At 43.9% G+C, this 24,316-nt stretch overlaps 1 protein-coding gene across 5 annotated transcripts in view; it reads left to right on the top strand.

Moving 5' to 3' along the window:
* The window catches only part of LOC140487891 (coiled-coil domain-containing protein 60-like), an 84,915-nt gene that overhangs the window by 51,792 nt on the left and 8,807 nt on the right, over positions 1 to 24,316 (top strand). For all 5 annotated transcript variants that reach the window (XM_072587289.1, XM_072587288.1, XM_072587285.1 and 2 more), the window contains 4 exons: positions 2,740 to 2,830; positions 3,952 to 4,216; positions 16,037 to 16,124; positions 19,458 to 19,556. In XM_072587289.1, the coding sequence (XP_072443390.1) occupies positions 2,740 to 2,830; positions 3,952 to 4,216; positions 16,037 to 16,124; positions 19,458 to 19,556 (543 nt within the window). The remainder of the gene's footprint in view (positions 1 to 2,739; positions 2,831 to 3,951; positions 4,217 to 16,036; positions 16,125 to 19,457; positions 19,557 to 24,316) is intronic.

Raw genomic sequence — 24,316 nt, 5'->3', positions numbered from 1 at the left:
TTAATTTTGAAGTCAGAAGGTAAATAGGAAACCAGACTCCAATTTTTTTACTTAATACTAGATTTATTGTTAGAATGCAACACAAATCGGTCTCCTCCCTAAACAACAGTTAGCATACCATACATCTCTCATACCCAAATTAAATAACTAACCATCCCTTACAGGTTAAATGAAAATAGTATTTTTGGGGGGTGGGGGAAGGTTGATGTGCTCTGGCCTTGTGGTACATACCTAAAGGCAGACACCTAGTGCTCCCTCAGCAGTGACACCCAGAAGAGATGGCACCTCAAGCAAGAGGTATCATAGAATTGTACAGTACAGAAAAGGCCCTCTGGCCCATTGAGTCTGCACGGAGAGAAAACTGCTCTAGGTCTACTCTGGCCCCAGTTTCCTGCACTTGGCCCATTGCCTTGAATCCTATGACATTTCAAGTGCTCATCCAAGATGTTCAAAGATTGTGAGGTTTCCTGCTCAACTATCCTCCCAGTCAAAGTCAAATGGTCCCCTCAACTGCCTGCTACCTGGATCTATTGAAGGACACCTTGGCTAGGCCAAGGCACTGCTAATGGGCTGCTCTTCTGATCTATCTGCCCCTTTCCACACCAGGTAACCACAGATTGGATACATGAGTCTGAAGTGGAACCAAGTGTTGAGGTGGTATAGCTGCTGCTGTTGTGGGAGTACTGCCAGCAGATCTCCTGTTGTGGAATGCCATGCTTAAGGACTACTCTCTCAAGTAGTGCAACCTCATCTAATCTACACAAAGGTGGAAAACAGACTCCTCAAGACTGCAGAAATGACAAAAGTTGTTGCATGCAACACCTATTTGTGTCCTATTTGTTACGTTGACTTAAACCTGGTTTACTCCCTCCGTGACTGGTAAAGGCTTCAACATGTGCCATTCTGTGAACAAATCCAGAACTCATCAAAAAGGATGTGTAGCACTGAGGAAGGACAAAAAAAAAGAGGATTGAGTGGTAACCTGCTAGAGGTCTTTATGCTTTTGAAAGGGTTTGATTGGGTAGATATAGGGAAGATGTAGTTCGGAACTCGAGAAGAGTAGTCTCTAGCAAATCAGAAGGTCTCTTGAGGAAGAGCCTCTTTTACCCAGAGAGGAAATAGAGTGTGGAACTCACTACAGAAACAAATAGGTAAAATGATAAGTGTTGATCCATTGAAGAGCAGGATAGATAAATATTTTAAGAAGGAAGAGATGTATAGTTATGCTGATGGGGTTAGATGAAGATGAGAGAAAGCTCAAATGGAGCATAAATACCAGTATGGATGATTTGGGCTGAATGGTCTATTCCTGTGCTGTAGATGTAATATGTTAAGTCTTGACCTGAAGAACATTAGCTCATTTCCCAGCCTCTACTGATCTTTACATTAAAGTACACTGGCCTGTTTACAAATTCACATCAAAATATGAAATCTAGAACACTTTATAAATTGAAACAGAACAGACCTTAAATCATTTGTAAGTTAATTGAAGATGGATGTGCAAAATAATGTCAAATGAGTTTTGCACAAAGGACAAAGCTAATGAATCAGCAGCTCATAAGAACCAAGGGAAAGTGATTGTCTTCTTCATTTGAAACTTGAGAAGATATTCTGTTTATATCTGGATATGCCATCTTCATGAGCCACAGTATGTATCCTCAGTCAGATATATGCCCTCAGATAAAATCTCCTATTCTCTGTATAAGTGAAAATGAAGCATCAGGAATTCAATAGAAACCTTGCAATGGAGGTCAAAATACAACCAGAGATTCTCACCTCAATGTGGGCAAAACCATCTTCCAGGCTACAGGGAACACTTGGTTGTTTGACCCTCATTATACTGTGTATGAAGGTGATTGCAGAAGCTTAATATTCACAATATCTCCCCACTTAACGTTGTTTCAACTTTTCGTTAATAATGTAGGATTAGTATGACTATTTGAAGTTGTCAGTTTACTTTAACATTGCTTTGCAGACTTGCTGTTCTACCATCTGTTCTACCATTCCAGCCTCATTTCTGGGTTTTGCTTTGTCACAGTTTTGTTTGCCAGTGTTTCTGTGTCATTGGCCTCACTTTCTGCCTCTGTGCTTACCTGAGGCTTGAGCTCTGTCCTTCTGTTCACTGCTGACTCCACTCCAGAATTTGACCCGAAGTCCTGGATTCCATCCGTAGCAGCAGAAATCAGCCAGAGCAAGGAATTGTGGGAATTGTGCTGCTGCGAAATGATTCTAACAGGGGCAAGAACAGAAGTCACAAGGTTCAGTACTGCTCCTGGCTAGGGCCCCCCAACCCTCAATCCAAACACAGTGGCCCTGGCCCCAAATAGAGTACACACACACACGCACACACCTCCTGATATACTCCCGGACTGTACAATGAGGGTGACTAGTATTTTTTTCTGAATCTTCTATTATTTTTATAGTTAGTGATGCATTTTATCTTATGTTTTCTCACCCAGGAATGCAGTGTTGAGAACATATAGTGCAATATTTCAACTTAAGCATTCTTTTTTGTCTGGATGATAAAATTCTAAAGAAAGCTAACTCAAGCTTTAACATTGATTTCTATGGGAAAACATGATTCATGTAGAGTTGTGATTTTCAGGAATACAAGCACAACTTCAAGTGAGGACTTGGTGTATGTTTTTAAATACACTATGCATTGTTACAAACTGTGTCTTGCTTCACTCAGAAACACCTCAGCTCCTGAGTAAACTTTATTTCCTCTTCTTTGCACAGAGATCCAGGTGGAATGAAAAATACACCCAGGAAAATCAATAAAGATAAGTCCATAGAAACAAGGTGGGAACAGTTCGTAACACAGCCCAAGGTAAAACATTCAGCCTTTCCCCATAGCACCTAAAAAGTAGCATTACATCGGTCCCCTTGCAAGGTTTGTGAAGGTTTGTACTCAGGTTGAGGTTTAGGGTGTAGGTTTGCTCGCTGAGCTGTAGGTTTGATATCCAGACATTTCATTACCTGGCTAGGTAACATCATCAGTGGCGACCTCCAAGTGAAGCGAAGCTGTTGTCTCCTGCTTTCTATTTATATCTTTCTCCTGGATGGGGTTCCTGGGGTTTGTGGTGATGTCATTTCCTCTTCATTTTCTGAGGGGTTGATAGATGGCGTCTAGATCTATGTGTTTGTTTATGGCATTGTGGTTGGAGTGCCAGGCCTCTAGGAATTCTCTGGCATGTCTTCGCTTAGCCTGTCCCAGGATAGATGTGTTGTCCCAGTCAAAATATCGGTCCCGTTGTTAATGCTGGCACTGGGTACCAAGCTGTTTACACTGGTGCCATGTTTGTCAGTCATATCTCAACCAGGAAAGAACTGAAAAAAACACACACAGTTATGCAAGAGGTACTTTTGTAACAACCAGTCACTAAATATAGCTCAGACTGACTGTTTCACTGTTTGAACATGAACATTGAAGGTTCAAGACCTGTGTAAAGTTAGAGCAACCTCTCAGTGAAATACCAAGTGAATCATCAAACCTAACACAGTCGCTTGTTTGATAGCAATGCTTGTGAAAAACATTTCCCTTGGATCAGTTTGCAACTCAATGCATTGAACCACCATGAAGAAGCCCCAAGAAATTGTTTATGTACTTTCTTTTTTACTTTTTGCATGTCCTTTCCGTGATGCATTTTTAAAATAATGTTTATACACAGTAAAAATTATCAACCACATATTCTCTGCAAGAATGGACTGAAATTGTTCCTCTGGCTTCCCTGAACAGTGCAGGTAAATGCATAATATACTTTGCTGTTCAAGATGGAAGCAACTTGCTCTCTTTTAACATTTTAGAGTTGAATTTTAATTTCATTGCACAATAATTAGATCAAAATCTCTTCTCTCAACTGGCAATGAGTGCCCTATGTGGCCTCAACACATTGTACGTGTGTGAGTATAAATCTACATGCTGGTACAACTTAAACCTTTATTTTCCAGTTCAAAAAGCTTTCTCCTCGGATTCTACGCAGGACATCGTTACGACCCAGAAGGACCTCTCTTGCAACTGTATCACATACCAGTGATGCAACCCCCATCCTCGGCAGTGCCTCGTCAGTGATCACTGCTTCTGATGACCTGGGGGCAGGGACTCCGGCTCCAATTTTAGAGTCAGTTTCTGAGGCTGAGGACAACGACTCAACTGCAAGCAGCTCAATCACCCAAAGTAAACAGGAGCAAGAAGGAGAGGAGCCGGTGTCTGACTGTGAGTATGACCAATCAGTTATCAAGTATTATGCCAGTTGACAGATTGAACAGGAATCTCAGCAATTTGGTAGCCATTAAAACATCTTAAAATGGCCAGACTAGTGAGCTCAATGCCATGTTTCCCTCTTCACTGCTTGTTTGAGTTCTGCGAGTGGTGTGAAAGGATTGTTCTCCGCAAAGACCACACACAAGGCTACAACACGTAATTTGGAGAGGGGAGGAGGTGGCTGTGGTAACATGTCAGTGTTAGTATGTCCCTATGTCTGGGCCAAGTCTCTCGTGCTCATGAGGTGTGTCATGTGATGTCTGAACTGGTTGATTAAAGATACCTACAACACAAAACCTGTCTGCAATTAGGTACTAATTGACCATAGCAGATTTAATTGTTTTAATGAGTAATTAATATCTGTGTAAATGTTATGTCTGCCAGTAAAATGCCACCAATCAGCCATTTGTTTTAGCTGGGTTAATGGCTGAATGAAAAAAGTAAGAATTTTACTATCCGTGTCATTGTTGAACTCGTGGTGCACAGATGAGAAAAACCCATCGACTGTCAGTGTCAAGGAGAGGCTTGTAAGTGAAATTGAAATATTTATTACAATAGAGAGGTATTCTTTTAAGTTTGATATTGAGACAGTTTATATGAATTATAGAGTCATAGATCTGTACAGCAAGGAAACAAACCCTACGGTCTAACTTGTCCATGCCAACCAGATATCCTAAATTAATCTAGTCCCATTTGGCCCATATCCCTTCCTATTCATATACCCATCCGGATGCCTTTTATCTGCTGTAATTTTACCAGCCTCCACCACTTCCTCTGGTAGCTCATTCCATACACTCATCACCCTCTGCGTGAAAAAGTTGCCCTTCAGGTCCCTTTAATGTCTTTTCCCGCTCACCTTAAACCTATGCCCTCTATAGGATTCAATAGGTTACTCATTTAACTTGGTACCTCATTGATGTTGCCCTTTGATACTGATGGTAGATAAGCAGGAGGCTGGAAGAACACAGCAAGCCAGGCAGCATCAGGAGGTAGAGAAGTTAACGTTTCGGGTATAACCCTTCTTCAGTCCTGAAAACTTCTCCACCCCCAGATGCTGCCTAGCTTGTTGTGTTCTTCCAGCCTCTTGCTTGTCTACCTTGGATTCCAACATCTGCAGTTTTTTTGTCTCTAATTTTGATGCTGATGGACTGTAATAATTACAGCGACTAACTTTCTGTGATTTTGTCATTTGTGTTTCATTAAAAACACACTTAGTAGAACCTATTTCCAATGATACTGTTTTGGCCGGCTGTCTATGTAAATGTTCATCACCATCTGTTTGTGTGCTTGAGCATAGCAAGAATTAAACGAGGAAAGGTATTTGAGCATTCACAATCTAAACTGAAGGTGCTAATTGGGAACTAATGATCGGTTTTAACAAACGTTGGCCTATTTTAACTGTCCAAACATGATTGGAAGCTACATATGTAACATCCACTGGTGTGCAACAGTATTTTTTCTAAGTGCACTGACTGGTGTAGAACTGAGACAAGATTAGAGTGGTGCTGGAAAAACACAGCAGGTCAGGCAGCATCCAAGGAGCAGGAGAATCGACGTTTTGGGCATAAGCCCTTCATCAGGAATAAGATGAAGGGCTCCTGCCTGAAACATCGATTTTCCTGCTCCTCAGATGCTGCCTGACCTGCTGTGCTTTTCCAGCATCACTCTAATCTTGCCTCTGGTCTCCAATATCTACAGTACCCACTTTCGCTTAGTGTAGAATTGAGTCAGAAAGGCCCAGATTCAATTTTTTTGCTTTATGCCCCATTATCTGATTATAGCCAGGATATGTGTCACAATTGACTGCAGACTAAAGGAGGAGCAAATCCAGGTAAGGCTCTCACACATAGCCATTGTCACATCACCCCATATTAGACAGTGTGTATACATGTCGATATGAAGTGACAGCAACTCTTGGTTATCATACCATCCTGTGTTTACTTCATCAACTGGAACATCTTCTTGCATCTGAGGAATAACCACTGGGCTGAGATGGCGGCTGGACTGAATCCCAGCTCAAACCACTGTATCCAGCAGAGGAGAGAAAACTGGGGGCACACGGGGTGTGAGGAGGAGGAAGAAGAATGCATTGTTATGATGAACAGTAGCATTAGGCAGGAACTTCATGGAAAAACATCTCTTTGAGGTATATTGACCTAACACAACGGCATAAAAAGGTGACAATAGTTAAAAGCTGAATTTTATAGCATAACTTTCTTCAGATGAAATTAATTAACACCAGCTCTGAATAAGCCCAATTCTGAATCATAGTATTACATGAAATGTGAGATAGAAAGTTTGTTTTGTCATGCCATTTATTTCCAACTCCTTCCAACTATCCAGTAGAGCAGTTGCTGTCGGTGAAGGGTGCTGTGATTTCATAGAAACGTTTGCAATGCCACTGTAATACAAAATAATATTTGGGGTAGGTTGGCCCGAACACTTGCTTTGTTGCTTAAGCATTCCTGTTTTAAAGTCTTCTTTGTTTCATTACATATCAAATGTTTTATTTCCTCTTTCTCTCACATTGCTATTTTTATACAACAGCATAACGTCCGCACCTCACCTCCACTCCATTTGCTCCTTTAGTGTTACATTTCACCAAACCCCTATTTACCTGGGAAACTTGAAATTACCTGCACACTCTCTTCAGTTGTGAAGATACTTTAATATCTATTTAATTTGATGTGTTGTCTAGCTGTATCCTTCCAAAGATCTTTTATTTAAAAAAAGAATTAAAGCCGTTTCAATTTTTTGAATGTGGTTGTTATGTTTCCTGCATAACTGGTTTCTTTCAGCAAGTGTTGATTGATTTATTGGACAAAACAGAATGTGATAATCTTAGTGTAACAATGCATGATAGACCATACAAAGCCAAATCACTGAGAAAATGAGGTGTTGCAACGCAGGTAACTGATAATACTTTCCACAGAAATTCATCAGCTGATCTCTAAGCCATCATGTGATTTAAGCTCTTTACCCTAATTGCTATTTATTTCCTTTCAAGATCCTGAAAATATTAATTTGCATAAAATAAAGTTTAGTTGCCATCACTGCTTGCATATTTCCCCTCTCCTCTCTGCAACCTGCATTTGCGGTTTCTAAATATTCTAAGACATTCTTCAACCTGAGGGACGTTATGTAGTTGCACAATGTTGAAAGAATAACAAGCCAGTTTCCTTTCCTCCTGACAGGATTTGTGCTTTCCCAGTCAAAGGCTTACATTTATAAAACACCTTCCATGTCCACAATGAATGTTTTTATGAACAAAAACATAAATTTCTGGAAATACTCAGTGGGTCTGGCAGCACCTGTAGAGAGAAAGCAGAGTTAAAGTTTCGAGTCCAGTAGCCCTTCTTCAGGACAGATTAGTTTAGGAATGTAGGTACTGTTTTCTGTGGGGGGGGACTACTTTGACAGCTAATGTAGACAACAAGTCTCCACAAACGACATGACTTATGAATTAAAGACAAGAACCAAACAGCACCTCATAAAGTATTGTGATTCTTAAGTTTAGGAGCAATTCTAGATGCCACACTGTGAGAAGAATGTAGGTGCAGAAGAGACTCACCAGCAAGTTGCCTGGGCTGGAGGGATTCAGTGATGAGGACAGACTAGATAGCTGGGGTATTTACCTTAGAGAAGAGAAGGCTGAGGGAGAATCCGAGTGAGATGTGCAAAGTTTTGAGGGACATAGACAGGGAAAATTTTCCCTTTTATTAGAGGGATCAATATTTGGGGGCATAGTTCTAAGGAAAGGACCAAGAGATTCAGAAGGGATTTGAAGCAAAAAAAACCTTTCACCTAGGATGTTGTGCGTGTCTGGAATTTACTGCCTGGAAGGATGGCGGAGGGGAGAACCCTCAAAACATGAAGAACTGCTTAATCCACTTGAATTGCCATAGACTACAAAGCTACTGGCTAATTGCTGGAAAATGGGATTAGACAAGATGGATGTTTGGTGACCAACATGGACACAATGGGCTGAAGGGCCTCTTATCATTCTGTAAAAGCTCTCTCTCTACCTAAAAACTACTTACAGCTTGAGATTCATTGTAGATTTTAATAAACCCCTTATTAGTACTCAAATTGCAAGGTACTTTGGATTCTCCTCTCTATTTATCTGTTGTGACCCCCCCCCCCTCCCCCCCACCCCACCCCCCTCCCCCCCCCCCGCCACAGGAAACAGAGTTTTTCAAACTTGGGTGGGGGTCAGACACACTAGTGTTCTCAATTTGGTGTAAGGAGCAACATAAAGTTTGTAGATGATATATACTTGACAAAGTAATCAGTTGGATTGATGATGACATAGACAGGATAGTGAAACGGATAGGTACATGTCCAATGGAGACGTGTGAAGTGTTCACTTTTGCTATAAACTATAACTGGCTCGATCTTTAATATGTATGAGAAGAGAGACCGTGATACTCATTTGCATAAATCCTTCAAGCCAGCAGGGCAAGTTGACAAAATTGTTAATAAAGCAAATAGATTATTTGAATTTCTAACTAAAGGAATGGAATGTAAGCAAAGAGATTATGATGGAACTTTATTAGTAAGACTTTGAAAGAATTGTGGAAAATCCAAGCTTTGTCTATGAGCAAAGATGTGAAGGTAAGGAAAAGTTGCAAAGAAAGTTACTCAGGTATTATAAATTTATGTGGAGACATTTGAAAAATTGCAACTGTTTTTCTTGGAGCAGAGAAGGTTAAGAGATGACCTAAGAGTTTGCGATGGTGACCAGTAATGTACGCAGTACTCCAGAGTCAGTCTCATGAAGGCCCTGTATAAGAGAAGTATAACCTCCCTTCTGTTACATCCGATTCCTCTCACAATAAGCCATAACATTATATTAGCTTTCCTGATTACTTGCTGTATCTGCATACGAACCTTCTGTGAATCATGCACAAGGACACCCAGATATCTCTGTACCTCAGCGCTCTGCAAACTCTCAGCATTTAGATAATATGCTGCTTTTTTATTGTTTCTGCCAAAACTGACAATTTTATACTTTCTCACATTGTATTCTAGTTGACAGACCTTTGCCCGAACCATATCTCTTTCTAGGCATCTTGTGTCCTTTCCACAACTCACTTTCCTACTTATCTTTATGTTATAATGCTAGCAAATTTAATCATCATACCTTCAGACCCTTCATCTAAATTATTTATATACATTTTAAAGAGTTGAAGCTCCATCACCAATCACTTGTGACATCCTGCCAGCACAGAAAAGACCCACTTATTCCTACTCTCCTACTGTCTGTTGAAAGCAAACCATGTACTGGACTGACTTTATTGACAGACATGTGTAAGTCAGAAAAAGAATGTTTTGCACTGTTCCGATAGACGTTTTTGTAACCATTTCTTCAAGGGGTACTCATTATGACTGCTTGCATGAGTTTCAGAAGTTACAGTTATCTCAGCAAGGTGTGCTCACAGGTTGATTTACAATTTAATGTTTCAGTTAAATGATTACTGCCTTTGATGTGGTATCTGAGTAGAAGTTTGTTTCTATATAAGATCAACAACTTGAGATTTAAGTGCTTTGAATGATTTCACAAATGGTAGTTTCTTGACTATCAAGGACTGTCTTAGATTATTACAAGATTTTTAATCTCCATGTGACCAATGAGGTCTGCCCATGATAGGTACTGAGTTACCATGGAAGTGGGTGGCATGGGTGTCAAAAGGAGACATGGGGTGCATGAAATGGCAGAAGTTGGTATTGATTGTGGCATGGACAGTATAGGTGACCACGGGGGAATGAGTGGAGGTGAGGTGATATAAGAGGTGAGACCTGGTGTGCCAGTCTCTTAACGGTCCAGCATGGAAATCTCTCGGCTCAACGTGGCCTCAGTATGGACCTCTGACCTCATGGTGATTCCAGAGCACTCATGGCCTCGAGAAGCTCAAGGTGAAGCCAAGCATAGTCTGGAGTCAGGGCCTAGTGCAGACTGGACACTAGGTGCCAGTGTGAACTGAGTTGGAAGGACATTTGTTCTGTACTTTTTTATTTCTCTATTTTGTAATTTATTCCTACGAACTGCAATGCAGAACTTTTTGTTTCTTTATTGTGTAATCTTTTTTCCTAAGAACTTGTGCTGAAGATTCTGTACCGAGGTACCTCTATACCTAACATGGCGCCATAAGTGGCGACTTGTAAAATTTTCATTGTGCATATCTGAGTATTGAATTTGTTTCAATGAATTGAATTCATTTTAATTCAATTCACAGGATTAAAACGTTTGTAGAAACAAATAGGACAAAGTTTCAGAGAATTGACACAGACCTTCCAACCAGCCCACCTTGTCATACACCTACCTTCATGATCTATCCTCAAATTAATGAAAACAACTGTACCCTTCCCTCTGCCTCTCAAAGATGAAAACATAGAACAATATTTTTATTAGTGAGGTAGATGTAGCAAGTTGAAAAACTCCCTGGTTCTGCCTATCCACCTCGATAGCAGAAATCAGACCAAACAAGTATTAGAGTCGAGAGTGGGGTGCTGGAAAAGCACAGCAGGTCAGGCAGCATCCGAGGAGCAGGACAGTCAACATTTTGGGCATAAGCCTTCATCAAGAAAGTCAATTATCCTGCTGCTCGGATGCTGCCTGACCTGCTGTGCTTTTCCAGTACTACACTCCTGACTCTGATCTCCAGCATCTGCAGTCCTCACTTTCTCCCAACCGAGCATTAGAATCAGGATAAAACACTGGATTATCCCCTCTGGACCACTATATCCAACTTTAGACACCACACCTTAGAAAGGAGATGCAACCTTTGGTAAGGGTATAGAAGAGATTTGCTTGCTTAGTTCCAGGCTGATTGGTGACCGATTCAATCGTAGTTTTGAAATAGGTATTGGATAAATACTTGGAAGGAGAACAATTGTGTGGGGTAATAGGAAAAGATTGTTGATGTGACTAATTGGATCGTGCTTTCTGAAAATAAAAGTATGGGTTCGATGGCCAAATGACCTCTGTGCAATATACAGTTCTATGGTAAGAGCCAATTTCAGTAAAATAGAGAGTTCTGGGGAGGGGAGGGAGAATGTTGTTGGGTCAGAGGGGTTGTATCTCCTGCCTCCAGTGCAGTTGTTTGAAAATTTCACAGCCGGTCCCCTCACTCCTGGCCCTCTGTGATTTGAAAGCCAGGTCTTGAAGAACCTGGCATTCCTGATGAAAGGCTTATGCCCGAAATGTTGATTGTCCTGCTCCTCGGATGCTGCCTGACCGGCTGTGCTTTTCCATCACCACACCCTCGACTCTGATCTCCAGCATCTGCAGACCTCACTTCCTACTTCCTGAAGAGACCACTGGTGTTGCAGACTGTGAGCAGGAGTTAGAATTGAGTGGACACAATCAAACTAGATGCATCAGATCAGCTGGTTTAAAACTGGTCCAGCTTGTTATAATCATTGGAATGAAGAAGCATCCAGTTCATTACTTCTTACACCTTACAACCATATGGGAAAGTACTTTTGTGGCACAGTGTCTCTACCTCTGAATCAGAAGTCCTGGGTTAAAGACCCACCTACTCCAGTGGAGGGTAATAACATCTCTGGACAGGTTGGTTTAAAATATCTGTAGCCATGTGGGAGATTTCTTGTGGTGATGTGATAGTCGCCCTACATCTGGATCAGGAGATTTGGGTTCAAGTCCCATATAATAATGCCACTGGAATGTGACGATTATATACTGCCTACAAGCATGTGGGTCTGTTCTTAAAATTGCTACAAGGGAGGCGAGGGGTGTAGCTCAAAGACTGGTGGTTAGTAAGTTGACGTAACCATTGTTTCATTTGGAATGTTGATATGCTGGTGATGATATTGTATAACATGTGAACTGATCCTGGAATCTACAACAAAGTATCTCTCAATAATCTGTCAGTAATGATAAAATGGCAGCTGTTGTACATCCCTGTGTGATTTTATAATTTACTGTTAATGTGTTTTTCCCACATGGTTGCCTATTCCTAGTTGCCCTCAGTGATAAGTCACTACCTTCTCCAACAGCTGCAATCAGTATGTGCACTTGTCTTTCACCCTGGAATGTGGATTTCCATCCAGGCCCAACTGACGAGGTGGAAAACTCCTCTCTGGTTTGACACATCCTGCATGAAATTCATTTGGAACTCCCCAGCAGGGACTAATCCAACACAAAGGTGCCTACTGTCTGCTGCTGTTGTTGCATTTGGCAATTTCTCACGGATGAAGTAACGATGTTCTGGGATTACAGGTTAATTGGGTGTTGTTGAGAGATCTTTACTCTGAATGTTGGTCCTTACACACAGAGTATATAGGACAGTAGCAGTATGAAAGTGGTTCACTGCCAGCACTAAAACCTTCACTTTTGACAAACTCACAACAGAAAATGCTGCTTTCTGTGATTTTATTTACAGCTTTGTTTCTGATGATAAACCAGATGACTTTTTCTTAATAGAAAACACTTTTTGGGAATAGTTTGGAATGGGTGTCTGGTACAAATCGCACATTTTAGATTTCATTGGATACCATTTGAAACTTGGCTGGAATAAACTCAGAATCAGCCATGCATGGACATAGATCCAAAATACCAATCTGAAACCTGCTTTTGATGACTATCATCCATAGCGTGCAATTGTAAAAGGATAGTTTGATAAAGTGATGTACTATCATGTGTGCTGTGTATTCACTTTTTCAGCTAAGTGCACCTTACGCTGTAAGAAATGATAAAACTGACGCCCTAGACTGGAGCAGCGCTCCCTCATAAGATTGAAATCATAAGTGGATATCGTGGTGTTGTTTTAAGGACCGAATACTGTACACTAATGAGCCATGGACCAGGATGACACCACATGACCAGCAGTCTTGAGTCCCAGCAGTAGTATGCTAGACTAAGAATGTGTTTACATATTGTTCAGTAACTGAGAGTTATCAACTTGTATGTTAATTAAACCTATTAGAGTTTTCAATTAACTTGAAAATACTTCACTAGTATGAAATGGTAAGGTGTGTTGAGGAAAACACACGAATACTACTGGTGATATTTTGTTGAGTGGTCTAGATCTCCCCTTGTAGATTTTTTGAGGAAGTTGCATACAGAACTTTCTGATGAAATTGAAGCTGGGGATTTGTTGAGACTCAAAGGTTCCAGTGGGCTAACGTGGACTGGGAGAGTTCACATGTCTGCAGGTGTATGTTTTGCTGTGATTAGGCCAGAAACATCATGGACTTGTGGACATTCCTTTATTTGATGAATAGAAGGCCCTCTCCAGGAATCTCACTATGCCAATCACCTTGCCTGATAAATGTGATCTCAGGACCCCTTCTTCTACCAATATTGGGATCTGAAGCCCATGGGAGAATCCTGCTGAAGATCTTTGAGACTGTTCTTTTGCATTGAAGTGCTGGAATGGTGAGTCCACTCTCAAAAAAATGATGGAAGCAAAACCCATAATAACTTTTAAAAGGAAAGTGGACAGATGCTTAAAGAAGGAAAATGTAAAAAGGTTATGACTGTGCATAGGAGAATAGGAGCACACAGTTAGCGGGTTGGCATGTGCAAAACTGACCAAATAGCCATGCTTTCTTTCAAATGATTCTGCGATCATGGGTTTCTATTTCAATTGATTTAATGAGACAAGGCACACTATACCACCACTGTGCTCTCAGTCAGCTGGAAGAATAAGGTGAAGGTCCTGGGAAGCTCAAAAATACCATGAAAATGTGCAGTGGGAGAGTAGGTAATTAGCAGCATTTTGTCATAGATTAATAACACGTGTGAAACTGTAGGAACACAACAAAGATTGGGATGCTGCCCAATCTAGAATCAGCTTCTGTAACGGACTTGAATCCTGAACTGAAACCTAAACGCCCGCATAGTTATTTACAAAATCTGTTTAAAACTCAGCACACAATGCAAGACCTGATTAGGGCTGCTGTCTGTGTGTGTTGTGACTAGATTCTGATGCTTCTAGTGAGTAGTGAACTGTAGCAAGGATGGGAACTATTGTTTCAAGCTTTTCTTTCAAAAATGTGCTTCATTCATAAAATTTGTACAGGTTAAATACAATCAAAATAGTACAATACTGTTCAATTAGAGAGAGCAATGTTTCATGGCACCCTAGAGTTCCTCACTTGGCTGGCTAATAGCAGATAACATTTCCAAGGCATTTAATAATTTTGTCACACCAATAGATCAAAAGGATTTTAAACAGGTTTCAAGCCCTCTGTTTGTTTCAAAGAAATGTTGAAGGTGTCTATCACTCATAGAATGACTTCATTTCTCCAATTAGTTCCTAGCCACTTATAATTTCCTCCACTTCTAGCTTAAAGATGCTCAAAATGTTTGAGATCCAAACACACAAAGCTGGCAACAGCATTTGTCATCTCACTTAATTACCATGCTATCATGTGCAACTTTAAGGTTTAAACCTTAAAAGGCAGCAAACATATATTTTTCGTTTACAGCAAATAATTGATATTCAAAGGGAAGCCTGTTCCTGCAGTGGTGACTATTTGATGGTCATCAACATTTGTTAGTCATCACCGTGGGCGGCACGGTGGCACAGTGGTTAGCACTGCTGCCTCACAGCGCCAGAGACCCGCGTTCAATTCCCGCCTCAGGCGACTGACTGTGTGGAGTTTGCACGTTCTCCCCGTGTCTGCGTGGGTTTCCTCCGGGTGCTCCGGTTTCCTCCCACAGTCCAAAGATGTGCAGGTCAGGTGAATTGGCCATGCTAAATTGCCCATAGTGTTAGGTAAGGGGTAGATGTAGATGTAGGGGTATGGGTGGGTTATGCTTCGGCGGGGCGGTGTGGACTTGTTGGGCTGAAGGGCCTGTTTCCACACTGTAAGTAATCTAATCTAATTTACAGTGGGAGAAATAGGATGCATATCTTCCTCCAATGACATCCAGAAAGGCATGCAGCAGGGTTTTTTGCAGTAGGCTGTGGGATCCAATTTCTTGGCTTCCGAAGTTTGCAATGTGGGGGGAAACATCACATGACAGTGATCACCCCAAATTGTCCAATGCGTAGTTAGGGAATGGGTTCGCCATCAGTTAAGAACCAATGGGAGGCCCTCCAGTAGTGGCTGCTCCTCATGATTCAGGAGCACTCATTTCAAATTTATAATTTAAAAAAATTATACCTTATTCTCCTTCCACCTATCGCATTCCCAACACCCCTTCCCCAAGTCCCTCCTCCCTACCTTTTATCTTAGCCTGCTTGGCACACCCTCCTCAATCCTGAAGAAGGGCTTATGCCCGAAACGTCGATTCTCCTGCTCCTTTGATGCTGCCTGACCTGCTGTGCTTTATCAGCAACACATTTTTCTGCTCTGATCTCCAGCATCTGCAGTCCTCACTTTCTCCTTGCTGATATGATGCAGGAAAGATGGGAGGACTCAAGGTCTGCTGGTCAACATTGAGGCTGCCTCTAGGCAGCTGAGTTCATCCCTGATACCTAAAGGGGAGGGGAAGTTGGAGGCCAACTGTGTGAATGTAGTCACTTTCTGACAATAGCCCTCAAATAGTGTTGAAAGTGCCTCACTGGTTACCCACCACTTGTGGTCAAGTATCCCTGCTGATTCCACCCAGCATCCATGAAAATGGTCCAGAATGGGATAGTTTCACCACTCCTATCGTTGGTATGAATTTCCTTGCCAGCCCTCTTCTGTACTCATTCCATTTGAGTCAAAGCAATTCAGCCTATGGCCATATTTTATAACAAGGATCACAATCTGACAACTTACTCTGAATGTTGCCATTATTCTTGTATCTGACAGATCTTCAAAAACTGCTCGACACTGTGTACCAGAGCATAAGCAAAGAGCTTCACCTTGAGGATGCAAAACCAGGCAACCGTGAGGAAAGGTACATGGACTTTGTATTAGAAAGTAGAACTGCTTCTAATCTTTATGGTTCTACAAAAGTTGGGATGATTACATGTCAAAATGTACCCAGCACATGTCATTCGGTAAAACAATGTGGAAAATGTGGAGAGCATCATTGTGTGAATAGACATGCAATGGCCAGGATTTGGGAGAAGAATTGGGGGGACTAACCATGGTAGCAACGTGATAGTTTTGCAAACAGAAGGATTGGATGGAAGAAGATTGGGGCAAAATTTCCACAGTGCTATACAGCGACAGGTGTAGGACATGCCTGGAATATGGGAAAGAGTAGGCATGGAAGAATATAAAGAGTAGCATATTGGAAGAGCAGGGAGTACAGGAAGAAACAGAGAAAAGGCTAAAATGAGCATCAGGTGAGAAAGACTGTAGAGGACTGGGCAATCTATCTTCTGGATCCTGGAAATATGTGGCAGATCAAAGGGTTAATTCATTGTTTTATTCTGTTACATTCTGAATCACAACAGTATTATGGTGCCATTTGGCTCATTGTGTCTCCAAAAAAGCATTAAGGCTTGGTATCATTCTCCTGCTTTTTCTTTGTAATCCTGCACATTATTTATCCTCAAATAGTCATCATTGAGGCCTCTAGAATGCCTCAGTGGAACTTGCCTCCACACGTGCCTTTCATTTGCAGCTTAGAGTTGAACTGCATAACGTGGGCTGTGTAACAGCCATTTTGCACAGGTATCCATCAACAGAATAGGACTAATGAGGCTTTAGCAAAGTCTTTCCATTGTGGGCGTTAGCCGTGCTTACACAGAGGGACAGTCATGGCTGGCCACCTTGCTGGGAAGTAGAGAGAGCCTGAGGCTGGAGACTTGGACCACACTGGGTAAGCACAAGAAGAGGAACCAGGAGATGGATTACAGCAAGTGTAGCAGAAACTATCCAACAGCGATTATCATGGACTAGAGCAAGGCTTTCCAAAGTGGAGGTCAGGGTCCAAAGTGAGATCATGAGCTGAAATTTTGGATCTCAAGCTCTGAGCTAGCAATGGTTAACTGTCCTTCCCTTAATAGGTCTCTCCACTTGCCCAACTGCACGCTGAAGGTTCACAACAATTTGCAAGCTTTGAATAGGTTCAAAGTAGAAAAAGATTTGGGAAGTACTGGACTAAAGATAATTGGGGACAATCTTGTTTTTATTGTGTCAAAAGTGCTTACTTTTAATTCATACCTTGACTGACAGTGTCACAGCTGCCTGTTCCTAAACGCCCTCAATTAAATGGTTGTGAGTGACCTTGTTGAACTGCTGCAGTCTGTGGGGACAGACTGGGTAAGGAGGGCATCCCTGGGTTTTATACCAGTGGTTGAGGCAAGCAAAGTATGAAAATGCACAATTTTTATAGTTCTGGTCTAGAATGTCTTGCTGATTTTGGCCATGATGGAGGGAGATTGCGACAACAGGATTCAGAATCGTAGAGAAGAACAGGAGATTTGAGATGGAACGGGAGTTGAAGAGGAGGGTATTTTTAAGGAATGTAAAGATAATGGTAGGTTTTGAAATGGGTGATCATGCTTAAAGAAGGTTATTGGGTAATGAGTAACAGACTGAAGAGGTTTACAGTCCTTTATGTTAGTACGCGTGTTTTGTCAACGCGATGGTGAACGCTGTTTGTAAAATGCGAACTTTCGCATACATATGGTGGCTGTTATGCAATTCCATCCCCAACATTATGTGTTATTTTTAATGCATGATTTTCGATAGCACAAGGTTGTGCAAGAACACAATTTTCACTGTATAGCAGAAAGGACGAGTTGAGCAGTTGACAGGTGCTATGGTCAAGAGAGCAGTAGAAATTAGGGCAGTGTGAGGTTAGTTTTTAGGTGAAGTATGAGCTGGTCACAGCAAGCATAGACTGTGCTGAACAGATCATCTCTTTTTTTTTAAGAGGAAAAAATAATCCATGAGGTTGGATATTATATGCACCCGCCGTGTATGTTTTTGGCAGGACAACATGTAAAATAGGGCAGGTGACCAGGCCACCGCATTCCCACGCAGCCCTGTAACACAGAGGATGGGAGGGTGCTAAAGTTAGCAGCCAGCCTGCCAGAGATAGATGAATAATTAAGGGTAAATTGCTCAACTGACCTTAATATTACCCTGTCCATGTTGTAATATGCTTGGAGTGGGCAAGCAGGTGGGATTAGATTAGATTACTTACAGTGTGGAAACAGGCCCTTCGGCCAAACAAGTCCACACCAGCCCTCTGAAGAGCAACCCATCAAGAGCCATTCCCCTTCACCTAACACTACGGGCAATTTAGCATGGCCAATTTACCTAACCTGCACATCTTTGGATTGTGGGGTAGGAAACCGGAGCACCCGGAGGAAACCCGTGCAGACACGGTGAGAACGTGCAAAGTCCACACAGATAGTTGCCCAAGGCGGGAATTGAACCTGGGTCTCTGGCGCTGTGAGGCAGCAGTGCTAACCACTGTGCTGCTGTGCCGTGGGAGTGAATGACTATTTCATTTCACAAATTTTTAAAAGTGCTCAGAAAAGAAATGGAGTCAGAGAAGGGTGCCCCTTGTGCATTAAGAAGATTTGACCCTAACTGTCTGCCCCCACCCCCACGCCAGAGGGCAGTAACCTACAAAACTCCTCCCTGCATGGACTTCCAAAACCCACCCGCTCACCCCTTGCTGAATTTTCCAAAGCTTCCCTGCTCAATGCACCTTACTTACCCACAACCAGGAATCAGCTGGGACTGAGGCCATTTTCTTAACAAAATAAATATCAAATAATTTATTTAATCATGTGTATTTAATGCTTTGCTTTCTTGTCGGTGTTTCTGGACCATTTGACCAAGATCATGATTTGTGATCCTTGGTTATCTGTCAGTTTCTGTTCTTGATCAAGGGGATCTCGGTGTCTGTGGCAGTTAGTTGGGATTTTACTGCAGATTCTCATGCAGACAATGTCCTGCATACTATCAGGATTTCTGTTTGACAAAATAGGGAATGTTGGCTCTAGCTATCAATCCTCTGGTGCACGGCCATTTCTATTATTGGGATCAAGCATTATCAACATTCACTTGTATAAAGTGTCATAACATAAATACAGAGGCCCAATGATTAAGCTCATTAAGTTCTCAGATGCTACATGGAGAAATGTCCTATCGCAGAAACATCACCTGATCGATTATTTTTTCAATATGAAGCTTGTTCACTGTTTCTGCCCATAATGGACAATTCAGAAGGACTGAATGTCCAGTATTCAAAGATCGTGAGGTGTCATTGTTGACTAGGTACACTAACTGGGTATGATGACAATTCTCTTTCTGCCTATAGTCCAACAGCAGCCCTGAGTGATGAGAAAAGAAACGTCACGACCAATTCCGGTACAGAACAATGGACTGACCTCAATAAACCACAGGAGAGGCCGAAAAGGTATTTCTCAGATTAAGATTGATACCTGAAAAAATTGTCTGCGATCCCAATTTGCTTGGTGAGCGTGTGGAGCATAAAACCAGTGTTCCCAATGTTCATTTTAATTTGGTGTAAGCACAAGTGTAAATCTCCTCGGGTATTAAATCTATGAAAGCCTCTTGGGGAGTATTCCTGCCTTAGTTATGAGTTATGCTGTACCGTGAGATGATTTTACTCAGTCAATAATTGACTGCATGGAGCTTGAGCCGTGCTGCAATACCAACCTGGCTGTGTCTTAATCATAAATAAATATATTCATAGCAAGTTTCTAAGTATAGACTTCTGTTCATGTGATGGCAGCAGTTTAAAGAAAAATAAAACAATAATTTGAATTCATCCAGCGTCTTAATGTACAAAAGCATCCCAAGGTACTTGACACAGGTGTGAGGAAAATATCAAAAGTAGAAACAGATAATTTACAGCAGAGAAGCAAGACATTTTGTGCATCACAGGTGAACTGTTTCAGAAAGAACCCTCTACTAATCAAGCTGACCATACCGTGGACTCTAACCTTGCAAGTTATGGTAGCTCATGTGACCATAAGACTCAGAGCAGCAGTAGGCCATTCAGCCCATCAAATCTGCTTTGCCTCACACTGTACCTGCAAATGAAGTTAGAAGCATTGCTGACCATACTGATGTCATTGCACTAATTTGTCCACCTCTACTCCTTAAAATAAATGACTAGTGAGATGGTTGATGCATTGCTTTTAATTTTCCAAAACTTCCTTTTTATCCATTACTTGGATGAAGGGACGGATTGTATCATTGTCAAGTTTGCTGCCGATGCAAAGGTAAATACGAAAATAAATTGTTAAGAGAACATAAGGAAGGTACAAAAATATACAGATATATGGAGTAAATGGGGTGTGAAATGTGAAATTGACCATTTTGTATATAAACATGTCTAAATGGTGACATGGCAGAGCTTTGAGATACAGAGGGTGTCCTCATGTATGAATCACAGAAGGTTTGCTTTCAGTTACAGTAAGTAATTAGTAAAGCTGGTAGGATGTTATCATATGGTGAGGGGAATTGAATACAAAGGCAAGGAGGGTTATGCTTCAGTTATGCAGGGCACTAGTGAGATGTCATCTGGTGCATTGTATACAATATTGGTCACCTTATTTAAGGAAGGGTGTAAATGTGTCAGAAACAGTTCAAAGAAAGTTTGCCCAATGCATGCATGGAATCATAGAATTCCTACTGCAGATAATTCGGCCCATCGAGTCCACACCAACTCTCTGAAGAGAATCCCACCCAGACCCACCCCATCCCTGTAAACCTCCATTTCTCATGACTAATCCACCTATCTTGCATATCCTGGACACTATGGACATTTTAGCATGATCAATCCACCTAACCTGCACATCTTTCTACTGTGGGAGGAAACCCACGCAGACATAGGGAGAGCATGCAAACTCCACACAGACAGTCACCCGAGGGTGGAATTGAACCAGGGTCCCTGGCACTATGAGGCAGCAGTAACTATGAGTCACTGTAACACCCTGGGGAATGGAGGAGTGGGGGTTAGTTTATGAAAAAAGGCTGGACAGGTTGACCGAGTATCCACTGGAGATTAGAAGAGTAGGAGGTGATTTGATTGAAACATATAATATCCTGAGGGGTCTTGATAAGGTAGATGTAGATAGGATGTGTCCTTTTATGAGAAAATCTAGATCTAAGCGTTTCTGTTCAAAATTCAAGTGTCATCCATTTAAACAAGATGTGAATATGAGGCAAAAGTTTTGCTTTCAGAAGGTCAACAGTCTTTGAAACTCTCTTGTTAAAAAGGTGATAGAAGCAAAGTCCTTGGATTATTTTTTAAGGCATATGTAGATAGTTTCTTGTTAATAAGAGGATGGAAGGTTATCAGTGATTGGCAGGGGTGCAGACTGGATGTTACAACCAGGTCAGCCATGATGTAGTTGAATGATGGAGCAGGGGCTAAATAGCTTATCAGGTTAGGCAACATCTGAGGAAGAGGAAAATCGATGTTTTGGGCATAAGCCATTCATCAGGAATGAGATGAAACATCGATTCTCCTGCTCCTCAGATGCTGCCAGACCTGCTTTGCTTTTCCAGCACCACTCTAATCTTGTATCTGATTTCCAGCACCTGCACTCCTCACTTTCGCCTGGCTAACTAGCTTATGCCTGCTGCTAACTTGTATGTTTGTAAGTTACATTTCATAGTCTGAAAGAGCCACATATTCAAAGTGGTCTTCCAATTTGATTTGTTTGAATGTGGAGTCTTATGGATCAGTGTTACAGTGTAACAAGCCAGCTATACCAAACCAGCTACTTGGTAGTTTCGTTTGTCTCATTAATAGTTATGTTTTACAAGTATTCATAATATTGCTGCGCTTTCTTCAGTGTTACATGTACAGGGTATCCTCGATTATCCGAACGAGATTGGCGGGCACTATTTCATTTGGATAATCGATTATTCAGTTAATCAATAAATGGCTTTTCTCTGGGGCTCGGGAGTTTTTTAAAGTCTGCTCCCCATTTAGGGGACTGCAGCAGCACACAGCGCGCAAGACCCCGCCCCCATCACCACCCCCCGCCTCCAACACCGCCCCCACCTGCCCTGCCACCCCAACCCCGTCCAACACCATCCCCGCCCCCAACACCGTCCAACACCGACCTCCGTGCAACACTGCCCCTGCCCCCAATCCTGTCCAACGCCATCCCCCACCCTCAACCCCGTCCAACACCACCCTCCTGCCTGCCCCTGCCCCCCAACCCTGTCCAACACCACCCCCTGCCCTCAACCCTGTCCAATACCACCCCCCGCACAACACCACCCCCTGCCCTCAAACCTGCCCAACACCAACCCCAACCCCAACCCCATCCAACACCACCCCTGCCCAACACTGACCCCCAACCCCAACCCCATCCAACACCACCCCTGCCCAACACTGACCCCCAACCCCGTCCAATACCACCCCCACCCCCAACCCCATCCAGCACCACCCACCGCCTGACCCTGCCACCAACCCTCTCCAACACCGCCCCCTGCCCAACACCACTCCCAGCCCCCCAACCCCGTTTAAAACTGCCCCACCCAACACCACACCACGCTCCCAACCATGTCCAATACCACCCCGCCTCCCCCAACCCTGTCCAACACTGCTCCCCACCCCTCCAACACCGCCCCCATCTCCACCAACCCTGTCCAACACCATTCCCCGCACCCCAACCCTATCCAACACCACCCCCGCCTCCCCCAACCCTGTCCAACTCAGCTCCCTGCCCCTCCAACACCACCCCCACCTCCACCAACCCTGTCCAACACCATTCCCCGCACCCCAACCCTGTCCAACACCGCACCCACCTCACCCAACCCTGTCCAACACCGCTCCCTGCCCCCCAGCCCTGTCCAACATCGACCCACCTCCCCAAACCCTGTCCAACATCACCCCCGCCTCCCCCAACCCTGTCCAAATTCACTCCCCACGTCCCATCCCTGTCCAACACTGCCCCACCTCCCAAACCCTGTTCAACACCGCCCCCGCCTCCCCCAACCCTGTCCAACACCGCTCCCCCCTAACCCTGTCCAACACCACTCCCCGCCCCCCCAATCCTGTCCAACACTGCCCCCGCCTCCCCCAAACCTGTCCAACACGCTCCTCACCCCCCCAACCCTGTCCAACATGCTCCCCACCCCCCCAACCCTGTCCAACACCGCTCCCCACCCCCAACCCTGTCCAACACCGCACCCGTCCCCCCAACCCTGTCCAACACCGCCCCTGCCTCCCCAATCCTGTCCAACACCACTCCCCGCCCCGCCAACCCTGTCAAACACTGCTCCTCGCCTCCCCCAACCCTGTTCAACACCGCGCCCGCCTCCCCCAATCCTGTCCATCACCGCTCCCTGCCCCCCAACCCTGTCCAACACTACTCCCCGCCTCCCCCAACCATGTCCAACACCGCTCCCCACCCCCCACACCTGTCCAGCACTGCTCCCCACCTCCCCCAACACCGCCCCAGCCCAACACCATACCCCGGCCCCAACCCTGTCCAATACCACCCTTGCCTCCCCCAACCCTGTTCAACACTGCGCCCGGCTCCCCAACCCTGTCCAACACCACTCCCCGCCCCCCCAACCCTGTCCAACACTGCACCCACCTTCCCAACACCGCCCCTGCCCATCACCACACCCCGCCCCCAACCCCATGCAACACTGCCCCCGGCCAACACCACACCCCGCCTCCAACCCCGTCCAATAACACCCACACCTCCCCCAACCCTGTCCAACACCGCCCCCACCACCACCACCAACCCTGTCCAACACCATTCCGCGCCCCCCAACCCTTCCAACACCGCCCCTGCCTCCACCAACCCTGTCCCACACCGCTCCCCACCCCCCCAACCCTGTCCAACACGCCCCCATCTCCACCAACCCTGTCCAACACTGTTCCCCACCCCCCAGCCCTGTCCAACACCGCCCCGCCTCCCCCAACCCTGTCCAACAACGCTCCCCGCCCCCTAACCCTGTCCAACTCCACTCCCCGTCCCCCAATCCTGTCCAACACCGCCCCCGTCTCCCCCAACACTGTCCAACACCGCTCCCCGCCCCTACAATCCTGTCCAACATCGCTCCCCGCCCTCCAACCCTGTCCAACACTGCTCCCCACCTCCCCGAACACCGCCCCCGCCCATCACCACACCCCGCCCCCAACCCGATGCAACACTGCCCCCTGCCCAACACTGTCCC

This window comes from Chiloscyllium punctatum, chromosome 17 (genome assembly GCF_047496795.1).
Source record: "Chiloscyllium punctatum isolate Juve2018m chromosome 17, sChiPun1.3, whole genome shotgun sequence".
Classification (NCBI taxonomy): domain Eukaryota; kingdom Metazoa; phylum Chordata; class Chondrichthyes; order Orectolobiformes; family Hemiscylliidae; genus Chiloscyllium; species Chiloscyllium punctatum.
Note: the sequence above shows the minus strand (reverse complement) of the source record. Positions and strands in the feature narration are given on the sequence as shown.